Source organism: Mustelus asterias, chromosome 19, assembly GCF_964213995.1.
Source record: "Mustelus asterias chromosome 19, sMusAst1.hap1.1, whole genome shotgun sequence".
Classification (NCBI taxonomy): domain Eukaryota; kingdom Metazoa; phylum Chordata; class Chondrichthyes; order Carcharhiniformes; family Triakidae; genus Mustelus; species Mustelus asterias.
The window spans coordinates 18,624,529-18,642,375 of NC_135819.1; the positions used below are offsets into that span (position 1 = coordinate 18,624,529).

Here is a 17,847-nt window from a genome sequence, read left to right on the forward strand (position 1 = left end):
ATTTGGCCCATCGAGTCTGCACCGACCACAATTCCACCCAGGCTCTATCCCCATAACCCCATGCATTTACCCCAGCTAGTCCCCCTGACACTAAGGGATAATTTAGCATGGCCAATCCACCTAACCCGCACATCTTTGGACTGTGGGAGGAAATCGGAGAAAACCCATGCAGACACAGGAATAATGTGCAAACTCCACTCCTTCAATACAATTATGGCCAATCTTCCACACAATCCACTTTCTGCACTCTCCACACATCCCAACATTCCCTTAATATCCAAAAACCCATTAATCTTGATCTTGAATATACTCAACAACCCAACATCCACATTCCACGGGACGTGAGAATTCCAAAGATCTATAACCATTGCTCCTCACCTCAGTCCTGAAAATTCAACCCCCTACTGAGACTGACTATTAAAACCCAACTCCCCAGCCAAGGGGAAAGCCCTCCCAACATTTATCCTGTCAAACTCATGAAGAATTTCATATCTTTCAATGAGATCACTGCTCATTCCTCTCAATTCCAGGGAATATAGGGCCAGTCTACGCAATCTCTCCTCATAAGGCAATCCTCTCATCCTAGGAATCAATCTAGTGAATCGTTGTTGCATTCCCTCCAAGGATAAAACTGTACATAATACTCCAGGTGTTACCGAGACTCTATAGAATTGCAGTAAAACATATTCACTCCCAAACGCCAAGCCATTTGAAATAAAGGTCAACATATCATTTCTTTTTCCAAAAGCATCTGCAGGTTTTCATGGTTCTTGTACACCTGGGTTCCTCTAAACACCAACATATTCTTGTCCACTTGCTTATTCTGTCTATATCCCTCTGCATTCTCTGTGCCCTCTGCGCATTCTGTCATGACTTTCCTCCCTAACTTTGGATTGTCAACAATCTTGGATACACTACGGGCAAACTTATCAAAAAATAGCAGTCTTGTTTCTGGCAAGGTGTGTTTCTCTCCAGAGAAAGATGCCGGATTTCCCTGCAGATCTTATGACACTCGGCCAAGAAAATCAAGGGGACGTTTGACGCGGCCTTCCGGGAAGTGGGGGGAAGGGGGGGGCGGGCAGGGCTTCATTACTCAGGCAAATCCCAGTATACAAAGATTGGGACGTCATCTTAAAGGACGCCACGTTCAGAACATGTACAAATCTTCCCCCCAGCCCGCCGCAGATGTCACAGGGGCGCCCCTTTCCCCAATCAGAGTCAGCAGTTTTCTCCCCCCCACCCCCTGATCATCGGTGTCTCCCCCCTCCCCCCCCTCTTGGAGCCAGTAACCCTCCCCCACCTCCATCCCTCCCAAAACCCCACAATGGCTATCACTGGCATCCCCTGCTCCTCCATCCACTCCCGGCCACCACTCCATATAAATAAATCACCCCCTCCCATGAGGCTCCCACAGAGGCCCACCCCTTGGCACAGCTTGGCACGGTTATGGTGCCAACCTGGCAGTGTGAACCTGTGCCAAGGGGCATTGCTGGGAACATTGCAAGGCCACTGTCTGGCCATGTTGCTCTTGCCCAGGGGCTATACTTACCTTTATGCCTCGGGGGAGACCTCCACGACAGGTTCACGTTGCAAACTGCACTGGTGTGATATCACGTCAACACGGTGTCAACATATGATGGGGTCAAGATCTGGCGAGGGAGCGGGCTAATGATATAGAAATGTATTCAAAATGCATGTAAAGCAGATTCACACCCATTATCGGCGTGAACCTAATGACATCGCTGATGATGCGGGGGGGGGGGGGGGGGGGGGGGGAATCCAAGATCGTGGTCTCGCCTGCGAGGTCTACGACTTCCAGATCTTGAGCCCCTGCCGATATTCACACGGACGGTGAACAAGGGCTCAAGGCCACACCCCCCCTTTCCCCCCCCCCCCCCCCCCCCTTTATACTCTGTCCTCTCATCTAACTCATTGCTGCAGATTGAAGCCCAAGCTCTGGTCCTTGCAGTAACCCATTACTGACATCCTGCCAATAAAAAATGACCCGTTTATTCCTATTCTCGTGTTCTGTCTGTAAATCAATCCTTAATCAATGCTAATATATTACCCGCACTCCTCTGAACCCTAATATCGTGTGGCACTGAAACAGATGCTTTCGAAAAACCAAATAAACTACATTCACCGGTTTCCTCTTGATTTATCCTGCTAGATACAACTTGAAAAAAATCTCTAACACAATTTCCCTTGACTGCCTAATTATGTTGTAATTTTCTGTTGAAATGCCTTTCAATAATAGATTCTAGCACATTCCCTACCACTCATGTCAGGCTATCTGACCTGCAGTTATCTGTTTCCAATTCCCCTCCTTTAATGGGGAGTTAACAAAAGCTACCTTCCAATCCAAACTCTGGAATTCCCTCCCTTTACCTCTCTGCCTCCTTAAACCATACCTCTGTGATGATGCCCCCATGCCTCAAGTGGTTCAGTGTCGAATTTTATTTGGTAACATTCCAGTGAAGTACTTTGGAAGATTTTATTATGTTTAAGGCACCATATAAATGCACATTGTAGTTGTTATTGTTTTTTATATGTATGTGCTTGCATGTGTATGTGTGTGAATGTGTAGGTGTGTGCTTGCGAGAGAGGGAGGGAGAAAGAGAGAAAGTTTGAGTGTGCATTCCTTCCTAATTTGTTCAACTGTAATATCTTCCAGAGGAAAGATTTACACTGAGTACTTTAATGGGCGGCACGGTGGCACAGTGGTTAGCACTGCTGCCTCACAGCGGTTAGCACTGCTGCCTCACAGCGCGAGGGACCCAGGTTCAATTCCCGGCTTGGGTCACTGTCTGTGTGGAGTTTGTACATTTTCTCCGTGTCTGCATGGGTTTCCCCCGGGTGCTCCGGGTTCCTCCCACACTCCAAAGATGTGCCGGTTAGGTGGATTGGCCGTGCTACATTGCCCCTTAGTGTCAGGGGGACTAGCTCGGGTAAATGCAAGGGGATAGGGCCTGGGTGGGATTGCAGTCGGTGCAGATTCGATAGCCCAAACGGCCTCCTTATACACTACAGGATTCTATGGCTCTATAACTGTTGTAAGAAGTTTAACAACAGCAGGTTAAAGTCCAACAGGTTTATTTGGTAGCAAAAGGCTTTTGCTACCAAATAAACCTGTTGGACTTTAACCTGGTGTTGTTAAACTTCTTACTGTGTTTACCCCAGTCCAACGCCGGCATCTCCACATCTATAACTGTTCACAGATACTGACAGACCTGCTGAGGGTTGACATCATTTGCTTTGGTACCAGTTTAACAGGACTATGCAGGCAATGTGCCTTCATGTCGAACTATATAGATACATGTTCCCATGTTACAGGAACATATTCGACTGTAGAAAGTTGACTTCCTAGTTCCATATGCTGGACTGCAAATTGACCAAGAGGTTTTGTGCTGTGAATGGCCAATGCCCCCCCGCCCCCCGCAATGGGATAAAGGTGCAAGACAAATTTACATAGCTAACTGCAATTATAATTATATTTTGAAATAGGAATTTATAGTGAAACTATGAATATTCGGGCAGTATGAATGCTTTTTAAATAAGGACAGAATTCCATCTGCATCCTGGTACAATTATCTACTGCTCTTTGATCCCACTTCAGCTGGACACTATACTTAATATTAACTCCCTGTGTACAATTCCAAGGTCGATCGATTGGTCTGTATCTCTCAGATATTACGTCTACCTGCAATCTGTTGCTGTCACACTTTCAATGCCATGTGCCGATAAACCTATCCATTCTCAAGTACACTTCAGTGGACATATTCAACAGAAGGCATTTCAGTGTGACCGTTGCGGCCATCAGAGGGAGATGGATGTCCTCACTCACAACTGGGCTTTATCTGAATTATAGTGAAGGGTATAATCTGTATTTTAAACCAATGTTAAAAAAAAACAAGTGCATCATTCAATTGATAAGCAAGACAAGAAATGCCAATTCTGAAAATGTCAGAAGTGAGGAGAAAATAAGAGTTTAGAGATGAAAATTGACACACTGATTCAGGTTATAATGGATATGTTGGCCTGCTTAACCCTGTCCCTTTCCCTTGGTAATTTATCTCCACTAGTAGTGTCCATTATGTTTCTGACATTGTTAAAAGGCTATAAAGCCTCAATTATAACTGTGTGCTGTCTAACAGGTCACTTCCAATGAATGTCAGGATTGTAACCAGTTAATGATGCTGATACTAGGGAATGACATGCATTGCAACAAACAGAATACCTGATGTGAAGGACCAGCTCACATTGAGGTGGATGCAACTCACAATAAAGGCCAGTTCCTCCTCTTCTCACTTAACCCAAGTAAGAATTCCCATGCAGCCAATCACATGCAAGTGAAGTGACCCACTGGAAAGAGCTTACCGAGTTCCACAAAGATTCAACAGGGTCAAGCCATTAACCAAGGACACAGCCCCTACCACATTGCTCTCGTTCACCTACCACCCCCCACACTGTCTCAGCATACGCAGATATGATGGGCCAAGCGGCCTCTTTCTGTGCTGTAAATTTTCTATGAGGAGAAGTTTAACAGGATTTCACTGGAACATCCAAAATACCAGGCGGGAGGGAAGAGGAAAGAAAGAACTTGCCATTCTATAGCACCTCTCTCCAATTCAGATGCCTCAAAGCATTTTATAGCCACTGAAGTACTTTGGAAGTGTAGAGGCCATTGTGATGTAGGAAACAATTTGAGTGTAAGCCCCCACAAACAGCAATTAAATAAATGGCCAGGTAATCTGTCCTTTTTGATGGGGTTTGTTGAGGGATAAGTGTAGAACTCTATTGCGCTTTGAATTGTTCCGTGGGATCTTTGATGTGCACTTGAGAGGGCAGACATGGCGTAATGTCTCATCTGGAAGACATCACCTCTGACAGTGCAGCACTCCCTCAGGACTATACTCCAAATGCTTAGATTACATGCTCAGGTCTCTGAGACCTGAACCTGCTAACTTCTGAGGTGAGGTTCCACTGGGGCACCAAAGATAAACCATCAACAACCAACTCATATGACAGTGTCTATACAGCAATTAATGCAGTGTCTCTTTAAACTTAAGGTGGTGTCTCTTTAAACACTCAAGACTTACACCCAGAGTATAATATCCACTGATTTCTATCAAATCATTGTCTTTTATATTGATCCATACCAATTTTTACTTGTTTTTGAAAATGAGGAATCATTACTGAGAACTGTTGGGGAAACTCAGGAAATAAAAGCTAAAATGCCATACTGTGTTAAACAGTGGGTATGATTCAAGCTGCAACAGACCATGAACATGTCTCACCAGCCAAACAGTGACAGCAATGCACCATAGCAAAAGTAACATTCACTTTACTAGGAGGGTTTGGATTTTAAATGTACTTCCCAAAGCGTTATCATCCCACTTTCCTTCCAAAAGTTTTTTTCCAAGTTTGTTTCCTCTCAAGTTAGACCAGTGGCACTTTACAACCCAGAAGAATGCTCTGTGTGGGTTTCTTGGTTAACCTATCACTTTTACCCTGCTGTTTCCACCTCCTGTCTACTTGGGGAAGGTCAAATTTAAAATGGCCACACCATACTGCTACACAAACTCAAGGCCACAGCTATTCTCCTCCTTCCCTATCATTATCCTGGGATAATTCCACAGCAGCCAGCTTAAGTTCCACTTTCTTGCCAGAATGGTCAGTCTTCGCTTGTGAGCCCAGACAGACAATTCAATCATGGGATGAGCCCTGTCCTCACACACCACAAACAAACTAACTTGCTAGCAGAGGTCGCTGGCCAGCCAACTGAGTGCCTGAGTGGCTCTGAGTGGCTCAGAAACACTGCGGCCACTGAGACCAGCATTTGGCATGACCAGCACAGAGTAGTATCAAAGCTAAAGCCCTCAAACTGATGTGGATCATCTGCATACTGTTTGCCAGTGACATTCTTGGGGCTGGGTGTAATTACTCAGGAATATGACTCATGGACAGGCTGACCCAGATGATAATTCCAGTTAAATCAATCATAGCATTATAGTGATGAGTGGTGGATGAAGCTAATTAGATTTGGACCAGCTAATGCCACATTCAAAAGCATCTACAACTGGAATTTCCTATAATAAAACCGAGCATGATTTCTCAGCAAGAAAGCACAGTGACATTAGGAGGATCACATACTCAAGGATCTGGTGGCAGTTGCCATTACTCAGTTGGCTATTTGTGGATATTGACCAAAGTCATCAGTTTGGCCCTCTCTTTGAAGCTCTCTCTTTTGTGGGTGGGGTTTTATCATTCTAATCTCTTTGAAAGGTCCCGCACTCCAAACAAATCATCCTATGCCTACCTGTGACTGCACGTTAGCTCCAACTTGAGAACCCTGGTAAGAATCCCCATTCAGTGACTGCATGTTCATGAATAAGTCTCCAGAGTTTGGCATGTTAAAAGAACCAGAAGAACCTGGAAAGGAAAGAGTCAGGCACCTGAATCACGCACAGATCGCACAGAGTATGTCCCCCCCTTGAGCCAAGCAAAGAGACAAGCTGAAAGTGCCAACAGGAAGGGGTTAGTTGAGAAACAAAGCGGCATGCTCACCATATCTGTTAAATAGTTACATGCGAGGGTTCATTTTGGTTCACTTATTCATTTACTTAATTGAGAGTAGGAAAAATAACTTTGCAGTTGAGAGCAATTATATGTTATTGATCCGACAGCACCGCTCCTAGTTTGAGAGTACCTTGAAAAACATTTTTAAAAGTCAAGACATCATGCAGAATTAGTAACTCTAGGACAAGAATGAAGTGATCAGACAATGCAGCTGCATCATGCGCCTTCTCTGTCGTCAGCACCAGGTTGGTACGAGTCCTCTATAGCTCGAACCTACTGCTATCTGTAGGTATAATGTCAGCGTGTGTATTACAAGAAGCCTGGTCCTTGATAAGACACCCAAACCACCAACTACAGCAACTTTGCAACAAGCTGTCTGTACGTTTTGAGTGGTGTGCTCACTTCAATCTTTATTAAAGCTTCCTAAAGGTTTTCCCCATAAGTTCACTGAAGCTGGTGTACCCATATGTTGCTGTCTGTGTCTAGAGCTAACAAGGAAGCAGGAATTGATCTTCCACCTCAGCTGTGAGCTGTGCTTGAAGTTAAGCACCTCAAATAGAACTACCAGCCAGGGAGGCAAAGTTAGCTGCTTTTTTCCCAAACTGCTGTACGTGATCATTGCTAACTGAGAAAGGCTGGTCTGATTAGCTTAAACTGTAAGCACATCTTCAAGGACTAAGGAAGAGAAATACACACTTAAAATAACCGATGATCATCAGCCAAACTGGTCATGGCGCACCAAGTAGGGGAGGAGTTTAACGCGCACCAGTTAGACATGGATGCCTCACACAGAAACCTTTAGTAAAAGGTTGGTTTGGGAGGCTGTAGCACAGCAACGAGCTGGCAATGAAACCCTGCAGCAACAACACACTTCTCCCTCCCACTAGTAAATTCCCAAAGTAGCAGCAATATGCAGATGTCACACGTCAGAAACAAAATACCAAGGGTAGCATTATTGCCAACTCAACTCAACAACACTCTCACACTGGGGGAGATACATGCCCTATACCTGACTTGAACATTGCACATGAGCTCCACTCACAATGGCAACAAATGGGACTGATAAACTGGACATTCAAGTGCAGAACAAGGCGGTGTGGAATTCTGACACTGTTTGAAAGCTACCTCGTCTACCCACTCCTCCTTGTTGCATTGTTGGTAGCACTCATTGACATTTTCAACTTTCTGGTTATCACCCTGATGATCAAAATGAATGGTGTTTAGGGTCTGTATTTAGTGAATGGTGTTTGGGGTCTGTATTTAGCTAATGGTGTTTGGGGTCTGTATTTAGTTAATGCTGTTTGAGATCTGTATTTAGTTAGTGCTGTTTGGGGTCTGTATTCAGTTAATGGTGTTTGGGGTCTGTATTTAGTTAATGGTGTTTGGGGTCTGTATTTAGTTAGTGGTGTTTGGGGTCAGTATTTCGTTAGTGGTGTTTGGGGTCAGTATTCAGTTAATGGTGTTTGGGGTCTGTATTTAGTTAATGCTGTTTGAGGTCTGTATTTAGTTCTTGGTGTTTGGGGTCTGTATTTAGTTAATGGTGTTTGGGGTCTGTATTTAGTTAATGGTGTTTGGGGTCTGTATTTAGTTAATGGTGTTTGGGGTCTGTATTTAGTTAATGGTGTTTGGGGTCTGTATTTAGTTAATGGTGTTTGGGGTCTGTATTTAGTTCTTGGTGTTTGGGGTCTGTATTTAGTTAATGCTGTTTGGGGTCTGTATTCAGTTAATGGTGTTTGGGGTCTGTATTTAGTTAATGGTGTTTGGGGTCTGTACTTAGTTCTTGGTGTTTGGGGTCTGTATTCAGTTAATGGTGTTTGGGGTCTGTATTTAGTTCTTGGTGTTTGGGGTCTGTATTCAGTTAATGGTGTTTGGGGTCTGTATTTAGTTCTTGGTGTTTGGGGTCTGTATTTAGTTAATAGTGTTTGTATTTAGTTTATGCTGGTTGAGGTCTCTATTCAAGGTGGAGATATGGAGCATACAGCAGGAAACAGCTCTGGAGGTGCAAGGGAGTCACTCTAAACAATCCAATAGTTTGACATGTCGAATAAGCCCACAGCACAATGTTCAAGTCAAGCGCAGAACCCTTAGTTCCTCCATGGTGAACTGAATATTGGAGGAGTGATCCATTGGGTCCTACAAGCCATTCCACCATTCAAGAAAATCATGGCTGATCTTTGACCTCAACCCCACTTTTCTGCACGATCCACATGCCCCTTCATTCGCTCAGCACCCAGAAGCTTATGTGTTGAATATTCTCGACAGCTGAATATGCACAGCTCTCTGGAGTGAGAATACCGGTTTGAGTTAGCCCGATGCTGTCCCTTTCTGCTTGCAATCGACACCAAACCTAGCAGTAATTCTCAGTGTCCTGCTGGTGCAACATTTGCTGCACTGTGCTCTAATTTGTCCACACTTGGCACATGGACACCATGAGCTGTAGTCCCATACCCATTGCACATCAAATATTGTATCCAGGAGCCTGATTGGCAGGCCAGATAGGCAAGTCAACAGAATGTTGCAGCCCCTTCATCTTGCTGCCATTAATTAATGGGTGATATTGCAGTCATTCCCTTTGTCAGCCCAGACGCAGTCAGTACCACAAAAATAGAGGGCCATTGTCACCTTGCCAGCCTCCAGTTGTCCCATCCCTATATTTAGGGTTGTCTTCAGGACTCCCTAAAGCATGGTTCTGTAACTGCCTTCCTTCTAGAGGTTAATGTTCCTCACTCATTGTCCAGGCAGCTGTGCCTAGATCTTCAGATGTGATGAGAGGAATTGTAATGTGTGTAGATCAAGGGTATCCTTTGCTCTCTGACACTCTGACTGCCTTCTCCGCAGATGCTAACTCTGCTTATCATGGTTAAAAAGGGAACTGAACTCAACGCACAGTACACAGTTACCAAACACATTCACAATCCAATAACAGTACAGTACTATGGTTTTAATCAAGATGTTTTCTGAGGATAAAGTAACTAGATACTTGAACTGCTGTATCCCTATTTACCAGTAGCCCATTGTATAGGTTACACTGAAAGAAGCAATATCATTTCCTTAACCCCTAACAATCAGTAACCATTCCTTAATCTCTCTCTCTGTTCAAACTGAGAATCCAGTGCCACAACCACAGAGAGCCAACACTTGAAAATGAAGCAATTGCCTAGAATCCAACGTGCAGGGGAACAGGATATTGTAATGAGCATTGCGTATTTAATGAGCAACTGAGTGGTAATAATGATGGGGTTTGTATTTCTAATGTCATTTATTGCCCAGTGTGGGTGAGGAAGTTCAAACCCATGAAAAATCCTGCAGCAATTTGAATAATTGGCAATTATAAAAGGGGTAACTCAGGGGATTGCTTCTCAGTAAGCAAGTGATACAAGTTCTACGATTAAAATTCATGATAACAGCTTCAAATGCAGTAGCCAAAGTTCATTTTTTTTGCTGATAGTGGGTAAAGTGATGTGCAACAAGCACAATCCTTTGAGTTTTCTATTACTGTCCATGAAAGAACACAGTGCATTGATTCACCAGAACTATAAGTGATCTCGTTGAAGAGAATCTGGAATAAATCTCCATAAAATAATTACTTTTAACTTCTGAAAGACAGCAATCAATGTGACTTCAAATTCGGCGAGCTGTCTCCAACTCCACTTCCTTGTGGGACAGCACCAAACAAACCACCACAACCAGATAAAATCCCCCCACAGTGTAGGGATAAGAGTTAACAAGTGAGGTAGCCCTGTGACATTCTGCTACCTGACGGGGAGCCATCATAATCTGCAACTTTTAAATCAATACATGATTCATTCTACAGTAACCTCAGGAAACACAACCACACTCTGCAGCAAAAGATATTCACAATAAAATACTTTCCACCTTTACTTTAACTCTTACAATTTCCAACTATTATCATCGCCCTGGCCATGCTCTCTTTCCGATTTCCTCATACAGAAAAGCATATAAAACTCTCTGCTGTTCCTTCCTTATCTAGGCACCATGCTGCACTGGAGATGTGTCTGATGGTTTACAGGCAGCAGATCTTTGCCTTACCAGGAGAACTGATGGGACACAATCTGAACATTGGCTTTTGGTGTTAGTCGGTCTTGTGGAAATTCTTACGCAGCAAGCAGAGTGCCATGAAGTGGGAATGCTACTGACTAACTACATTTTGCCAGCTCTTTAAGTTTCAAAAGTTCCTATCCCATGACGAGTACAAAATCAAATAAACAAAGATGAAGTAATAGAGACATAAATGAAATGACTGCAGATAAATTAAGCCCTTCTGAGTTAATGGAAATATCCATGGAAGTCTGAGATGGCTCAAAGGCTTAGTTACGAAAAAGAGTGAGTCACTGCAAGTTAGAAAAATTGGGTTTAACAGGAGAAGGGAACAACAGCTCTTAGTTTCCCAGACTAAGGAGAGAACAATTAAACCAGATTCCCTGTTCCGGAGGGGAAATAGCCAAAAGTGTATTTTGGAGGAGGCTAGATTGGTTCAGCTGTAAATACATGCTTTAGAACAAGTGGGATGCAAGTCAGTGGAAGAGAATCATGATCCAATACTGAAATAAAACTGATGATTTGTTTTTAAGAAAAGGAAAACTAAGTGTGGCTGAATGCTGGAGAAGATCCCCTCCCTACATCATTATCTGGTGCTGGAGAAGATGCATTCCCTATCAATATTCGGGGTGGATTTTCCCAAAGAAATTCTAAGGTAGGAAAACAGGAGGTTTTCCCGCCTATTTTTTGGCGAACTGAGTTTAATTAATTTACGGCATTCTGTGCAATGTAGGAGTGCGGCAGCCTTACTCAGCCAGATGTTGGCGGCACCTCATATCCCCTACCCCACTCCTGACATTTCCAGCCTCTCGTTTCCCCCCTGCCCCGAACATCCCCAGTCTCTCACTCACTCCCCCCCCCGACATCGCCTGCCTCTGCCAGCCCCTTCACTCCCCAACCCAAACCTTCGCTGGGCTTTTAGGGCAATCCCCACTCCTCTGGCCTTCTAGCTACTTCCCCTCCCCTCGAGCAGAGTAAAGCCCATCAGCATTGTCCGCCCCCCCCCCCCCCCCCCCCAAAAGACATAGTACCTTGCAGAGTTAACCCAATCAGCAACCCTGCAGGGTAGCTCTTGGCTCCCCCTCTATTGAAACCAAGTAGCCTCGAGATTATTCTCCCTGAAATTGACTTATTGGGCTCATGGTTTGCCCAGAGTGTAGCTGAACTCCCTTAACAAGAGAGAGCTCTATATAAGCTGTAAGAATGGACACACAGGCAGTCACACCAGGAAGATGGCACAGAGAAGAAGCGCACCCAGGTTCACGGATACAGAGCAGGCCCAGCTGCTGGATCGTCCAGGAGATGCGGGAGTTGCTGTGCCCCACCAACAGGCCCAGGGATTGGGCAGCCAACATGGCCTGGGAGGTTGTGGCTGCAGCTTTAAGTGCCCCTCCACTGGCAGTTAGGACTGGCAACCAGTGCCGGAAGAAAATGAATGACCTCCTTTGGGCAGGAAGGGTGAGTGTCCATTCCATTCTGAAAGCAGTCACAGCGGGTACAATTTTATCTTTTAAAAAGCATTTAAATAGTTACATGGGTACAATGGGTATAGAGGGATATGGGCCAAATGCGGGCAATTGGGGTTAGCTTAGGGGTTTCAAAAAAAAGAGCGGCATGGACAAGTTGGGGCGAAGGGCCTGTTTCCATGCTGTAAACCTCTATGACTATGTGTTGTCTGCAATGTGAAACCACCCCGTGGCCTTCCACCGCCCAACCCTCCCAGCACAAGCCTCCAACCCCCACAGCAACCCCAGTGACAACCTGAGTGGCAAGGAATAACCCTGATACAGCCCATCTGAGCGCCCCCACCCCCGACACATCCTACACCCATTTGCCTTTCCATACACCATGTTTAAATCCCCCTTTATGGCTCCACAGGAGAAGAGTGTACGTAATAGGCGGAGGAGAGAGAAGACTGGTGATGGTGTGCCCGAGCTTCACCTGCTCACTGATTTTGAGCAGTGTGTCAAGGGGCTGGTGGACAAGGCAGAGAAGAGAATTGCGATGGACAGCCAGGTTGGCGTCTGGTATGTGAGTGAGCATTAGCTGAACCCTAGTCCCAAGGACTTAGTAGAAGTGGCATGCTGAACAGACACTTCTCCCTCCCTTCCACTAACTTGTGTCCTTTGTTACAGCAAATGAACCAGATGCCCCCGGCCCTTTTCGGGTCACCGCCCCCCCACTCCTCCTGATAAGACAGTTCGGATGACACCTCGGAGGGAAGCCCTGAGGAATCCTCTGAGGATAGCACAATGATTCAGCACGCATCCAACGCACAATCCACCAATACAGATACTATCACCATGGTGGGATATGTTAGTGGTGAGGCTTCTGGGTCACTTACTGATGCACACAGCACAGCCGCTGATGCACACAGGGTGGAGGGGGGAATGTCCAAGGGCTCGGGCACGTGGAAGTCTGCTGGAGGCAAGGATTCAGCTGGCCCCAGGCCAGGTGCCAGGCCTCTGGGATCAGTTGCCCCAGAGGTGCTGGAGATGCATCAGCAGACCTGGGTAATAGTGGAGGGCCTGTCAGCAACCATGCTGTGACTGCAAGGCTGCTTGGAGGAATCCATCAGACTGCTGTCGCAGAAGGTGGTGCCGGCACAGCGTGGCACCCAGGCCAACACCGCAGTGGAAAGTCTGGGTCAGGAATTTGTTCCCATAGGTGCAGGCTATCCTGGAGGCACATTGGACCATGGCCACGGGTGTCGGAGGCATTCTGGAGACACAGCAGGCCCTGGCTGTGGGCCTTGACCACTTAACCCAGTCTCACAGGACTAATGCTGAGGGACTCAGCCAAGCTTGGCCCAGTTGCAGAATGCTATAGTGGAGGGGCTCCAAAGCTTGGCACAGATTCAGAGGTCCAGCGCTGAGGAATCGAATACCATGGGGCAGACGCATCTGGGCCTCCAGGAGTGACAGAGTCAGGTCATGCCGTGGCTTCTGGATCTCAGTTCAGCTGCTCCACCGCCCCATGGAGTATTCCCGGGGCCTATGGGTATCCTGAGCAAGGAGGAAAGCTGGAGCCCGTGCAGGGGTCTTCCAGCCAGGAGGCACCAGACGTCCCCAGACCTTCCAATTCCCCCTTTCTCACACTGGGGCAGCGGGATGAACAGGGTGGTATGGCTACATCAACGTCATATGCAATACGGCCCCCCCAGGGAACTCCTACCAAAGGCATCGCAGGCCATGGGGCATGGATCACGGCTGGGCACCTCCAATATACATCCTGGGGGATCACCTCGGCGTAGTAAGATGAGGAAGTTATAGAGTCACCAAGATGGCACGGGTGAAGGTCAATACTAGTTAGGGTTAAGTTATTTGTATAGTTTAGATACACTATTAAGTGTTTATTGCACGCCACAGCTATGACTAATCTGTCTCTGATTCCCCCCCACAGGGATGACTGTACCTCAAACCCATCTCCTACCCTAGTTTCTCCAGCATCCACAGGACCTTGTGTCAAACACCAGCCCACCGACCTCTGCAAACCAACACCCGCCCCCCACCCCATCCTTTATAACCCCCTGGATCTAAGGGGGGGGGGGGGGGAGAGAGAATCAGACTACTGAGTTGGATGATCAGCTATGATCATACTGAATGGCAGAGCAAGGCCTGAAGGGCCGAATGGCCTCCTCCAGCATCTATTTCCTATGTTTATAAAAGCACTGGAGACAAGAAAGAAAGGAAACCCCAATAGGACCAGTGGCAAAAGGCTGCACAGCTGCATAGTTTTTTTTGCTGGCTAACAACATTGATATGACAGTGCATGAAGCAATGCCCAGATGTCATGCAGTATGTTGTAATTTTTCTCTGCCATGCCTCCAGGGAGATGATATCTGTGGAATATGTTCAAAAGAGAATATGCAACAAAGGCCATCTTGAGGGAATTAAAAAAGTCCTGCCTCCTCTGTCATGTAGTTGAGACATTATATGAATTTTGTCATAAAAGCTTCAAAATAGTGCATTGCTGGGTAAACATGTACCCAATTCAACAATGTGCTAAACTCTGTGGGTTTGTGGAGTCGGATGGGGGCCCCCTCCCTGACATCTCAAACAATGACCATATTATTTACTTGTTAGCTCACAGCACTGATTTCACGGACTACAGAACTATGTTTTGTGCTTCATTTTCCTTCCAAAGCCAAATCAGTCAGATGATTAAGAGATGACTGCATAAGTTCCTTGGCAGTTCTCAGCACTGATAACATGACAGGAAATCAACTCGCATCCACTTGCCCACCCAACCACCTCCCTTCTACCAGTCATTACGTCAGTAGCAAAGCAAACAAGCAATAAAACAACCTCTAACTTTGAGTTTTAACAGATAAATCAGAATTTAAAACAAAAAAATATACTCTTAGAGGAAGGTGCTTGACTTTACATGAACACTGTGGTGTCTCAATCTTTATGCTGTCCCAGGCTTGTCGGTGCATTATATCAGATGCAGTCATTAGGCAGTAGGTAATACACTCATCTCATAACCAGAAATTAAGTTGATAGCACTATTACTTGACCAATGGTCACAAAAGTTTGTGACAACTTTATTTCTGTGGCTGCTACTGTGTTGTGTGGGATAAATATAGTACATCTCCCAAATCAGGAGCTGTGGATTAAGCAAGTATAATTTACTCATGAGGTATATGTAGCATGAGCCTAGACATCTTCACAGTACCACTCAATGAGTTCTTCTTGCATGCTTTGATTGGAAAATATACTTTGGGAGATAAGGTAGCATCTCTGGATTATAAAGAGCTTTAACATGGGGCAAATATCAGCGATGTTAAGGAGCACTTCAGCAGAAATCCCGAGGAACAGTGCTCCCAATTATAAATGGTGCGCCACTGGACAGACGAACAAGATCAGTCTGCAATTCTGGTTATATCAACATTGCGACATGTTACAAGGTATACAACATGTTAGAAAAGCCACCCAATCTTCCAGATTTAACAAGCAAATAAAGTACATAACTTAATTTTGATAATGAATAATGCGCCTCAAAAAAATGAACTTATATAGAATCATACACTGTTTACAATGATTACTCCCCAGTATAATTGTCCTTCAGCAACAAATAAGATCATTTGAAATCTGACACTCAGTTTGAATAACATTCTCAGAACAAATAGTGTTTTCTTACGTAACTGAATGGTGGAGTATCTCAACAGCTGATTCCACAAACAGCACTCTGCCTCTCTGTGTGTATACATGCGTGTTTGTCTGGGTGGCTTACCTGAATTGGGAGTGGAAGGGGAGTTTGCCTGACTCCCTTGGTGGGCTACCACAGTTGTGGCGTCTGCCGCAGTTTTGGCTGCATAAAGATTAGCCTCCTCCTGGAATTTGCCGATGTTTTTCTTATACCTGATTCGCTTGTTACCAAACCAATTCGATACCTGTTGTTGGAAAGACAAGGTAAATTAATGAAAAACATTCAATTAATAAAATTAAAGGCAGAGATTAGAGGTCGTACAGAACTCCTTGCAATGTCTGTTACTGTTCCAATGCTTATTAAAGGATCTGCCATTAAATGTATATCAAATGGAAAGTTACTGTACAAATGATTTTTCTGAATTCAGAAGCTCCCACTTCTGGCAGGGCAACCTCAGACTCCAAAATGGCTCCCTGCTATCAGTTCCACTCCAATGTTTTGTCAAAGTGGCTAATCTTCACTGAAAGACAAGATGCAAATACTGCCGGGCTACTTATTTTTTTATGGAGTGTCATCACCCAACATCCGTTTTTCCGCAAGGATCGGGGGAGAGTGAACAGGAGGAGGAATAATCTTTTCCCTTCTCAATTGGGGTTCTGAAATCAATTGGACTGTCTCACTGCTGGGCCTAAATGAAATGAGCTAACCTGACAAACTGGGGAGCACAAGCAGACCTTTCCTGTTCAATTCTTGGCACTTCATGACTATAGAATCATAGAAACCCTACAGTACAGAAAGAGGCCATTCAGCCCATCGAGTCTGCACCGACCACAATCCCACCCAGGCCCTACCCCCATATCCCTACATATTTACCCACTAATCCCTCTAACCTACGCATCCCAGGACACTAAGGGCAATTTTAGCATGGGCAATCAACCTAACCCGCACATCTTTGGCCTGTGGGAGGAAACCGGAGCACCCGGAGGAAACGCACGCAGACACGAGGAGAATGTGCAAACTCCACATGGAGCAAGAAGAGCAAACCACAGCTTCAAACTCTCCTGCCATGACTAAACTCTAAGTTTCAAAACTTATTTATAGCTTTTCATTTAGGTCATTGAGTGTCTTTAAGACAGAGATAGATAGGTTCTTGATTGATAAAGGGATCAGGGGTTATGGGAAAAAGGCAGGAGAATGGGGATGAGAAAAATATCAGCCATGATTGAATGGCGGAGCAGACTCGATGGGCCGAGTGGCCTAATTCTGCTCCTTTGTCTTATGGTCTTATTTTGTGACTTAGCTTGAAAACCAAACACTCGAGGCAATGTAACTGAGGACTTTCCTCTTATTAATCACAGTGCTACCTGCCGATATAGTACACAATGGAAATTAAGTCTATTCTTTCAGTTGGGTCTGATACAGAATTACTGATAACTAATTAATAATCCTGGTTATATGAATGGCTGCTTCACTTAACCTTCTGGGTCTTTAGCTTTTATGAGCAGCACTGCAGCAGAGCCTAAACACACCTTTCATTTTGTACAGTCCAAGCCCCAGATCTTGTAATGAATGAAACTCTCCACAATGGGGACAAAAGGTACAGATTTTTTATGGTTTTTGAGGTCCTACAAAGCTGTTCTGTGCAGCAAGGATTGAATTTACGCAACTTAATTCCTAACTATGCCCTGCATGGACAGAAGGAGATCAGACATAAAGAGCAGAGTGGCTGAATTGAAGTTCTGAATCCATTTTTGGAAGTAAGCAAAGACTCAAATAAAAGGATGTTGAGATTTGAGCACAAAGAAAATGAATGAGTCAAATTTAGTTTAGATGGGATCTGAAGTAGCTGTGGAGGGAACAAGGGCAAGGTGCAGCGCAGAGAAATAATCAACACTGCAAGACCTGCTTGATGGGCAATAAATGTATACTTGTCTTGCAAGTAGAGAGGAGACATCCATCAAGTTTCTCATGGGTCCCCATTGTCTAATTTATATAGCATCTATTGAGGCTCAACTTGGTATTAGATTCAAATAATAGAAACAAAACTTGCACCTTCTG

General features: G+C 45.0%; 1 protein-coding gene across 2 annotated transcripts in view; it reads right to left on the bottom strand.

Moving 5' to 3' along the window:
- The window catches only part of pbx4 (pre-B-cell leukemia transcription factor 4), a 360,470-nt gene that overhangs the window by 12,581 nt on the left and 330,042 nt on the right, over nt 1–17,847 (bottom strand). The window contains exons 6-7 of one of the 2 annotated variants that reach the window (XM_078235123.1): nt 15,874–16,033; nt 6,320–6,432 (exon numbers count right to left, since the gene is read on the bottom strand). In XM_078235123.1, the coding sequence (XP_078091249.1) occupies nt 6,320–6,432; nt 15,874–16,033 (273 nt within the window). The remainder of the gene's footprint in view (nt 1–6,319; nt 6,433–15,873; nt 16,034–17,847) is intronic. The other variant, XM_078235124.1, reaches the window with a different exon arrangement.